The sequence below is a fragment of the Mustela nigripes genome, chromosome 3 (genome assembly GCF_022355385.1).
Source record: "Mustela nigripes isolate SB6536 chromosome 3, MUSNIG.SB6536, whole genome shotgun sequence".
Taxonomy (NCBI): Eukaryota; Metazoa; Chordata; class Mammalia; order Carnivora; family Mustelidae; genus Mustela; species Mustela nigripes.
Genome location: NC_081559.1, coordinates 28,772,239 through 28,783,243, shown reverse-complemented (window position 1 = coordinate 28,783,243; position 11,005 = coordinate 28,772,239). Strand labels below are relative to the sequence as shown.

Genomic DNA, 11,005 nt, shown 5'->3' with positions numbered 1-11,005 from the left:
GCGCCAGCTTTTGCTTTGTCCTCAGCCAGCCTCCTGCTCCCTCATCAGAAGGATGACATTATCCAGGATATGATGACCCAGAAGCTCAGCAGCAGACTCCACCCCACAGATCCATGTCTGAGGCAGGGGCAGGCAGCCTTTCCCACGAAAACCACTAGAATCAGGTTTGAGAGACTCATGGTTGGTCCATACTGTCTAGCAGACAGAGAGAAGGGAGGGAACTGATGTTAAAACTGCCATCAGGACTATGAGAATGATCTATGAGAGGTTCTGTCTGGGATCCACGAAAAACAAATCCATTAGCCATTAGTGATATCTGCAAAGGGAGAGGAGATGGGTGTTAGCAAGTTTAGCTTCCGTCTGTCATTCCTGTATCTTTAGGGGCAAACAAGAGGAGAAACTTCGACTCCTATTCCCCAAGGTAAGACTTATGTGTCTCCTCTAGATTTTTCAATCCCTGACTTTGGGTCCTATTCCTTTCCCTTCTGGAGCCCTGTCATCCTTTTCTGCCTTATTCTTGACTCCTGGCTTCCCACCTCCCAGACCTCAATAGCCAAAGTGAAGAGAGAGCAGTGCTTTACCACCAACGTGGATTTGAAGACCCTTCAATGAGAGGTTGCCAACCCTGTTGAGGTAAAGAGTTTACTTTTTCTCTGGTGGTTGGAATTACCAACAACCTGTTTACATGAGGGAGGCCCCTATGGAGAAGGGAATGGATATTGAGGTATGAACAGATAAGCTGAAGGAAAGTTCTTTCCTTTCCCAATCAAAGGGTATCCCATCTTCCTTCTCCCTCACAGAGGGAGGTATCAGTACAAGAAGTTGGGAGGGCAAATGTTAGGAACCTCTAAGGATGAGATGCGCTAAAGATTGTGCATAGACATTGAGTCTCAAATAGGCATTGAAAGTTGCCAAATTATAAAAAATTAAATTAAAAGTCCTTCTGCCTCCATATACTCCTTTGCATATAGCAAGGGATAGGAAGGCTCCTGTGGATCAATGGGAGAGGTAGCCCAGAGGCCTTCATATTCAGCACTCCCTCCTCTCCTTGCCCGACTCCATAACCTGGGCAACGTGACCTGGGCAAGGCTCTAGCTTATCTCCTTGAGATGCTTGAACGCTTCAGAATCTAGATTTAAAACCCCCATCTAGGGGCGCCTGGGTGGCTCAGTCAGTTAAGCATCCAACTTTTGATTTCAGCTCAGGTCATGATCTTAGGGTTGAAATGCCAATTGAATATTACCCCCACCTTAAAAGACCACCAGAGGCGTGAGTCAAAGCCAATCAGCAAGGGTCGTTTATTGCAGGTTCGAACCTGGACCTCTGCGGCGCTAGTTGCCGATAACACGGAGAGGTCCAGAGCTGGGTCGGTGCAGGATTTTTATAGACAGATACAAACAAGTTTCGGGTGGGGCTGAGCTTATTGATTGATAGTTTCACAATTGGGAGTCTCCTGGTGGAATGTTACATTCCTGCTATCAAGCATCCCTGTTAATGAGATTTAGGTTTAGAAGAAATTTAACTTTATTTACTTTTCCTTCTACCTCAGCCTCCTTCCGTTTCTCATGGAGGGGAGGGTGACATTAGGGCTATTGATAAGGTAACTTCTTTGTTGTAAATCTCAAGGATAGGGGCGCCTGGGTGGCTCAGTGGATTAAGCCACTGCCTTCGGCTCAGGTCATGATCTCAGTGTCCTGGGATCGAGCCCCGCATCGGGCTCTTTGCTCAGCGGGAGCCTGCTTCTCTCTCTCTCTGCCTGACTCTCCGCCTACTTGTGATCTCTCTCTCTGTCAAATAAATAAATAAAATTTAAAAAAAATAAAAAAAAATAAAAATATTGTATAAAAAAAAAAAAAAAATCTCAAGGATATTTGCAAACCAGAGGAGACTCCTACCTTGCAGGACTGTGATCTCTGCAAGTCAACTATTTATCGGCAGTCAGGGGTGCCTGAGGAATGTTACACATATGGAGGGGAGCGGGTGAAGGGGGGGGTGCAAGGCGCCAGCCTTTGCTTTGTCCTCAGCCAGCCTCCTGCTCCTTCAGGTTTATGAGATCAAGCTCTGAGTTGGCCTCCACGCTCAACACAAAGTCTGCTTGGGATTCTCCCACTCCTTCTCCCTCTGCCCCTCCCGCTGCTCATGCTCTAAATAAATAAATAAAATCTTAAAAAAAAAAAACACCCATCTAACACTCCCATCTATCTTTATAGATGAGACATGGCCTAGGCTTATCAAGAGACTCACTCAGAGTTGCACAGCAGGTTCATGGCAGAGCCAAGACTAGACCCAGGTCTCCTGATTCCTGGACCTTTCCCTTGCATAGCTGCTGCCCTTCCTCTCAGGGACTGCAGTGAGAATTGGGCTGTTCCAACGGTCAGACTCCTCCACACTGCTGAAAGTCTTTTTGTTTGTTTGTGTGTGTGTTTGTTTGTTTGTTTGTTTGTTTGAACTAAGACCTAATTGTAAGAAGGTGGCAGCCAGAGGAAGGTATAAGGGATGGGCATGCCAGGCAGAGAGGACACTGCTGTGACAAATGGCCCGAGGCAGGTATACCATTCACTTTAAGGAATCGATGGAAAAGTCAGTGGCAGAAGATTAGGTTGGAAAGTAGGCCCCAGAATGACCATTCAGGGGCTCATGGATCATAGTGAAAAGTTTGGATTTTAAGTGCAGTGAACTTTCAAGGAAGGGGATTTCACAATGTGATACTGGATTTCAAAGGGCACCTCTCGTGATATTGAGGTATAATATCTGTGAGAAGGGCAAGCATGAAAATTGAGAGCCTGCAAGGAACCTGCACGTCAGGGGGCTTCCAACCCCTCAGGCTCTCCTAGGAAACCTGTTCTCACTCCATCAAGTGACAGCTGGTCTTCCTAAGCCTGGATTGGTTGCTGGGTCAAGGCATTTAGCGCTAAGTGACAGACCCACTTGTGAGGGATGGTTGCCATGGTGTTTCTGTGAATGCAAACAAGGTGCTGCCATTCTTCTCCAGCCCAGAGCCCAAGGGAAAAGCATGGGAGGGAGGGTGAGCTATTTGTGGGAGCCAAGGGGACAGACAATGGTTGGGCTGAGTACTGTACCTTACATAAATCAGGCTCTTATTGAAGCATTTTGTGAAGGAGAGTAGGTAAGGAAGGGACCACCTCCCCATATACTGATTCCAATCCTTTGTTTCTTCTTGTTTTAGGGCTTCTTTGAGCCACCCCCCACTGTGGGCTGAAGTCTTGTTGCTGACTGAGACCTCAGTGCTGCTGACTGAGACCTCAGGTGGAGCCCCTCTGCCCCAGTGCCCTCCCATCTACCCTCAAGAGGGGCGGTTCTAGGATGACCCTAATCTGGATCATTAAAGTGGACTTTCATGCAGACTCTTCCTGTGATTTGTCTTGAGGCAGGATGGGTGTGGTTTGGACATGGCCAGAGCTCCTAACGTGAGAGAGTAGGAGTGGACCCGAACAGGTGTGCACGGAAAAGACACAGCTCTTCAGTGCTGGTAGAAGGCTGGGTTTTGTCTTTGTAAGGACCTATTTTATATTTTTATATTTTAGCCAGAGGCTTCCATTGAGGCTAAACAATAACTTTGTTGTTTAACCCTAAAACTGTCCCTGCTCCCCCTCCAACGGGGGACTTACTTAAAAACAAGTCCCTGAAACCAGCCTCAGGTAACAAAGCTCAAATACAAGGGTGGATCAGGCCAGGCGGAGACATCCCATCAGTGGGGGCGCACACTGTCTCCTAGCTACCAAGGTGATGGGCTAGTTCCTATGGCTACTGTGGGGTGAATTGTAATTCAATTAGCCACCTTTGTGTGGCCAGGCCCAACCACGTGAACTTTGCTCTATAAAAGTTAGTGTGGAAAGCAGGGAAGAGTCGCCCTCTCTTTGTAAGAGGTACGGCCCTGGCCGGCCAGTTTGATTCTTGATGCTTGACGCGAAATAAAGCTTTGCTTGACTTTTGCTTTGTATCAGTCTCGCTCCTTTAATCACGGACCCATTACTCGGGCATAACAGTCTTGTCTTCCCTCTGTAAGGACCTATTTAGAAACTGTCCCTGCTCCCCTTCCCCCAGGGGATTTACTTGGAGACAAGTCCCGGACACCAGCTTCGGGTAACAAAGCCCTGATACAAAGGTGGGTCAGACCAGGTGGAGACATCGATCAGTGGGGGGGGGGATGCATACTGTCTCCCTGGTTACCAACGAGTATGGGCCCGCCCTTTGGGAGCCTTTTGGGCGCCAATCCCAATCAAGTTGTAATAGGCTGGTTCAAATGTCTACTAGGGTAAATTGTAACTCAATTGGTCACCTAGCATCACTGTGGAGTTTCTTGTGTGTGTTACAATCTCATTGGCCACCTGTGCATGGCCAGGCCTGACTGCATGGCTTTTGCCCTTAAAAGCTAGTCTGTGAAACTCTTGCAAGAGGTGCAGCCCCGAACGTTCGGTTGGTTAGATTCTTGATGCTTTCTTGATCCTCCTCCCAAGAAGTGCTGTAACTAAAGTGTACACACATTAAATATTTTGATGGCTGGGGCACCTGGGTGGCTCAGTGGGTTAAAGCCTCTGCCTTCAGCTCATGTCATGATCCCAGGGTCCTGGGATCAAGCCCCACATCGGGCTCTCTGCTCAGCAGGGAGCCTGCTTCCTCCTCTCTCTCTCTCTGCCTACTTGTGATCTCTGTCTGTCAAATAAAAAAAATTTTTTTTGATGGCTCTTGCCCGTTTACTCCTGGTAGCTGAAAATCTGCAAGGGAGTAGGTAATCTGACCACCTGCACTCAGCCCAGTTGAAAACCAGAATAACCTGTTTGCAGAGCTTTAGACATCTTTTTTTTTTTTTTTAAAGATTTTATTTATTTATTTGACAGACAGAGATCACAAGCAGGCGGAGAGACAGGCAGAGAGAGGAAGGGAAGCAAGCTCCCTGCTGAGCAGAGAGCCCGATGTGGGGCTCGATCCCAGGACCCTGGGATCTTGACCTGAGCCAAAGGCAGAGGCTTAACCCACTGAGCCACCCAGGTGCCCCGAGCTTTAGACATCTTAAGTACTCTCACACTCACTGGATACTCGTGTAAGCAAGTGGGCAGGTATCAGGATTTGGATTTCTCTAAGGAGTTATGGAGTTGTATGCCTACACTAATGATCAAATAGTTATAAACCTAAGTTTACAGACTTTCCCAGCTATAAGATATATTTCTTTTTTTTTTTTTTTTAAAGATTTTATTTATTTATTTGACAGAGAGAAATCACAAGCAGATGGAGAGGCAGGCAGAGAGGGAGGAAGGGAAGCAGGCTCCCTGCTGAGCAGAGAGCCCGATGCGGGACTCGATCCCAGGACCCTGAGATCATGACCTGAGCCGAAGGCAGCGGCTTAACCCACTGAGCCACCCAGGCGCCCTATAAGATATATTTCAATAATAAATAATAACTAAGAACTTCTCACAGTAAAAAAAGTAAAAAGTGAATACAAGAAAAGATGTTTCCGAGAAGAAGATGGGATGACTTGCTCTACCTGCTATCAATACCCGGTGGGAAGCCGCAGTAATTAAGAAAGTGTGATGGGGCACCTGGGTGGCTCAGTCGTTAATCATCTGCCCTCTGCTTGGATTGAAAGACCCGCGGATCCCCTTATCCAAGAATCCAACACTGCCACTGGATGCAATCAGCAAGAGGTTCTTTATTGTTACGCAGGCGCCTGCGGGTGGTCAGCGCGCGCCTGCAGGTGATCAGCAGCTCCTGCAAGCTGAGCACACCCGGCTGGGGTGGTGCCGGGATTTTATAGACAGGTACAAACAAGTTTTGGGTGGGGCACAACTGATTGGTTGACAGTTAGAACTTTTGAAAAAGGCATACGTGGAGTTTGCTGATTGGCTTTGGGGACCCGCGTGCGTGTGCCCGCGCGAAGAGAGAGGCGGGAAGGGGGAACAAGCTGATTGGTTCTGAGGGCCCGCGTGGGGGAGGAGAGAGGCAGGGAGGGGGAACAAGAAGGGGGAAGGTAGGAATGCCATCATGGCGTCTTCTAATATTTCTATAAGCCAAGCAGTTAATTAGTTAACAACGGGAGGGGGGGTCTTTCAGGATCATGATCCTAGAGTCTAGGATCAAGCTCCACACTGGGCTCCCTGCTTGGTGGGAAGCCTGCTTCCCCCTCTCCCACTTCCCCTGCTCATGCTCCCTCTCTTGCTCTCTCTCTCTCTCTATCAAATAAATAAGTAAGTAATTTTTTTTTTAAAGTGTGGTATTGAGGCACCTGGGTGGCTCGGTCGGTGGGCATCTGCCTTGGCTCAGGGCATGACCCTGGGGTCCTAGGATCAAGCCCCACATGGAGACCACCGCTCAGCAGGGATCTGCTTCTCCCACTCCCTCTGCCCTCCACCCCATTCATGCTCTGTCTCTCTCAAATTAATAAATAAGTAAATAAATAAAAACAAAAATCTTTAAAAAGAATAGATGATAATATAAGAATACCTTCCTGTCCTAATGGTTACAAAAGATTTCTTTTTTTTTCTTTTTTTCAAGATTTTATTTATTTATTTGACAGAGATCACAAGTAGCAGAGAGGCAGGCAGAGAGAGAGGAGGAAGCAGGTTCCATGCTGAGCAGAGAACCCGATGCAGGGCTTGATCCCAGGACCCTGAGATCATGACCTGAGCCGAAGGCAGCAGCTTAACCCACTGAGCCACCCAGGTGCCCCACAAAAGATTTCTTAAAGAGGAAATGAAAGTGCAAGAAATAAAGAAAAAGAAGGTACATTAAATTGAGAATATCTATAAACTCTAGGGGTGCCTGGGTGGCTCAGTTGGTTAAGGTTTTGACTTTTGATTTCGGCCCAAGTCATGATCTCAGGGTCGTTCAATTGAGCCCCACATTGAGCCCTGCATTGGGCTCCATGCTTGCCAGTATGTCTGCTTGGGATTCTCTCTTTCCCTCTGCCCCTCCCCACACTTGTGTACACTCTCTCTCTCTAAAATAAATAAATAAATCTTTTTAAAAAAGAATATATATAAACACAATTGAAGTAAGATGGTTTTAAGATATATTATTATCTCTGCCATGTGATTACAAACTTCTTCCAGGTATCTTCCCTGATAAGAATGGAAAAGAAAGAATTTTCTAAATCAGTGTTGTTCAGTAGAAATATAATTTATAATTATATATGTAACTTAAAATTTTCAAAAAATGTTCTAGTACTCACATTTTTATTTTATTATTTTTTAAAAGGTTTTATTTATTCATCTGACAGAGAGACATACAGCTAGAGAGGGAACACAAGCAGGGGGAGTGGGAGAGGGAGAAGCAGGCTCCCCGAAGAGCAGGGAGTCCAATGCAGGGCTCCATCCCAGGACCCTAGGATCATGACCTGAGCCAAAGGCAGATGCTTAACAACTGAGACACCCAGGCGCCTCAACATTTTTTAAAAGGTGAAAAAGAAACACGGTTCCACCAAGTTTCCTGTTCTCTGTAAAAGTGCAGCTTAGAAAGATATTTTTTACTTTGATATTGCACAGAAAATCACACTGGTCCATTATCTGTTGTGGTGGTGATCATTTCTCTTTTTCTTTTTCTTTTTTTTAAGATTTTTATTTATTTGAGAGAGAGAGAGAACAAGCACAAGTGAGAGGAGTGGCAGTCAGAGGGAGAAGCAGGGTGTCCCTGATCATGACCTGATCATGTCCCAGGATCATGACCTGAGCTGGTGGCAGACACTTAACCGACTGAGCCACTCAAACATCCCTGAGGCCATTTTTCTTTTTAAATAGGCTTTTATTACAAATTCGAAATCTAGGGAAGCTCTTTTTTCCTCTACCCAAAGAGTTCATAAATATAGTCATTGGAGCAAGTTCTTCATTGAAAGTTAACATTTATGACTTGGTAAAAGATGCTATCCAAGGGCACCATGCAGCTTCTGATACACAGCGCAATCCTCAGACAGTCACCATGCCAAGGCCAGCAAGTTTGCCTCACCGTCTAGAATTTATAGGTTAATTCCCACCCATAACAGAAAAGGGTAAAGTTTGTGGTCCAAAGGGGGGGGAAACTATACCTAAAAGACATTCGTGGATGAGTCCCCACATTTTCCATTTGAGGTAATATTGACTTTTCCTGTCCCACTGGCCCTTGGGATGGTTCCCCATGCTTACGACTTTTATTCTTGATCTCTTTTTGCCCAAAGGTGAACAAAAACTTACTTTGATTATAGTATGATATTGGGAGGTAGCCAGTGATATTTAAATTTGCTGGCTCATAAGTAATTGACTTTCTTTCATTCTTTTATTTTTTTTAAAGATTTTATTTATTTATTTGACAGAGATCACAAGTAGGCAGAGAGGCAGGCAGAGAGAGAGGAGGGAGCAGGCTCCCTGCCTAGCAGAGAGGCCGATGAAGGACTCTATCCCAGGACCCAGGGATCATGACCTGAGCCGAAGGCAGAGGCATTAACCCACTGAGCCACCCAGGTGCCCCCCCCCCCTTTTTAAAGATTTTATTTATTTCTTTGACAGAGATCACAAGTAGGCAGAGAGGCAGGCAGAGAGAGAGAGAGAGAGAGAGAGAGAAACAGACTTGCTGCACAGCAGAGAGCCCGATTTGGGGCTTGATCCCAGGACCCTGGGATCATGACCTGAGCCGAAGGCAGAGGCTTTAACCCACTGAGCCACCCAGGCGCCCCAAGTGATTGACTTTCATTGAAAATACCCTATGGGCACCCTTCAGCTTTGATTCCACAAGAAGAGAGAAGGTAAAGGAACTCAAAGAGATCCAACAGCCATCGTGTTGTAGGACAGCCAGTTCCCAGGTATATTTCATAAAACTGGGGTTGCTGGTAATACAAATAAGGCTTTTGTTTAATTCTGACCTGAAGTCCGTGCTTATTACAGCTTACAAACACATGCTCAAAGCCACAAATCAACACAAAAGCATGAGGAGTCCTCCAAAGAAGCCGAAGACCCTCATCATTTCAGATCTCAACCCAAGACATCAGAGGAAACAGGAAATCACAACTGTCCATTATTTTGATGATATTGTGGCAACTGGATATGGTGGGTAGAACAGCATGTACCCTAGAGGTCGCAAGACACACGCATGGAAGAAGAATGTCAAGAAAGGTCAGAGCCCTGCTACATTAATGACGTTTCTAGGGTTCAGTTATCTGTGGCATGTTGAGCTACCCTCTCTAAAGTGAGACAAATTAATTAACCTTGAACATCTACCACAATAAAAAAGAGACAAACCTCTTTATGGAAGAATGAGCCTCTTTGGCATTTGAGGCAACCTAAAACACATTTTAATGCGCTACTCTAACCCATTTACCAGTAACCCATCAAGCTTTTAGTATGGCCTGAAACAAGGAAACATTCTGCAGCAATTCTAGGTTGCCATGCAAACTGTCTTTTCATTTGATAATTATAACCAGTGGTCTCGGAAGCATTGGAATGATCTGCAGCAGACTGTATGTCATATGAATCCTCTGGCAAGCCCCAGTAAGATTATTAGAGTGTAGATCCCTAGGATTTTAAAGGAAGGCGGTGCCCTTTTAGGCCATCAGCTATTCTCTATTTGAAGAGCAGCTTAATTTCCTACCAGGCCCTGGAATACTGAACACCTGGCCATGGGACAACCAGTAATTATGCATTAGGTATTATCCAATCCACTAAACCATAACATTGGAGGTTAAATGGAAATGGTGTACACAAGACTGGGCCCAAGAAGATCCAGATGAAATAAGTTGCATGAGAACGTAGGTTCCTTGCTTCACTGCCTTTCCCACAACCTTATTATGGCCTTATGGCGAATTCTCTATGACTAGATAACAGACTGACGGGGGTGGGGGGGAAAGGGGGAAGCACAGAGCCAATTTACATGTGTTTGCACAAAATGCAGGTGTCAGCTAGAAGTCAAAAACTGCTAGATTACAACACAATTCAGAAGTGTCGGTCGATTACATTGGTGAAGAATAACCCCACTGTGGGGAGTTTTGTTGGTAGATCTGGTGGTCCACTTGGAATTGAAGAAGAAAAGAATTGAGGTATGTGTCTATATTGATAACAATATTCATGACTAACAGGTTGGTCGGCTGATCTGGGGTTTGAATAGAGCAATGTAAGAAAATCTGTGGCAAGAAAGTCTGCGAGAGATCACGTGGGATGAACACAGAGTGTGAACATAGTCATGGTTTCCTGTGTAAATAACCTTGAAAAGACAAAGTCTATAGAAAAGCTTGTCAATAATCAGGTTATGAAATGACCAATTCTGTGGATATCAGTCATTCTCTTTCTCCAACCAGCCTGGTACTTTTTTAATGAGCCCACATATCAATGGATGTGGTTGCAGGAAATGAGGCTACTCATGGGCTTACCAACGTGAATTTCCCTCCTCATGACTGGTATGATTACAGCCACCTCTGTTATTGAATACCAGTTTGCCAGCAGCAGAGGATAATACTGAGGTCCCAATATGGTACATCTGGTGACAGATTTTTATTTTGAACCCCTTTCACTATGAAAAAAGGCAGTAGATTATATCCTGGATATGGATTTGCCCTTTCTGTCCACAATACTTCTGACAACACTCACTCAACATGAGTGAACTTAAAGAGTGGTTGTTTTACTCATCTCCAAGAGTTTTAGAGCCAAAGGGTAAAGTTCAAAGTGGCCCCCTATTATACCTCAAAATCTCTGAAGGATTCTTTGCTTCCCATTCCTGAAAGATGAGTTTGCAGGTGCTAGTGCCCAAGAAAGGAATGTTTACACAACAGTCATAATCAGAGACTACCACCTGGTCACTTTGTGTTCCTCATGCCACTGAACTGATAGACAGATGTAGGTATCACTAAAGTAGCCGCAGTGGTTGACTCCATTGCCAGGGAGAAGTTGAGTTACTGCTACAACATGAGGGCAAAAAAAGGGTTATAACTGGAGCCAGAGGAATTAACCTGGGCTCTTTATATTATTCTTCCTAGTAGTACTGGTTCAATAAAAAACTGTAGAAGCTAAACAAAGCCAGAAACATCAAAGAT

At 45.4% G+C, this 11,005-nt stretch overlaps 1 protein-coding gene across 1 annotated transcript in view; it reads left to right on the top strand.

The window, feature by feature from the left end:
- RESP18 (regulated endocrine specific protein 18) overlaps positions 1 to 2,065 on the top strand; it is a 10,172-nt gene extending 8,107 nt beyond the window's left edge. The window contains 3 exon segments of the mRNA XM_059395477.1: positions 49 to 180; positions 544 to 633; positions 2,045 to 2,065. Of these exon segments, the coding sequence (XP_059251460.1) occupies positions 49 to 180; positions 544 to 633; positions 2,045 to 2,065 (243 nt within the window).
- The last annotated feature ends 8,940 nt before the right edge of the window (positions 2,066 to 11,005 follow it).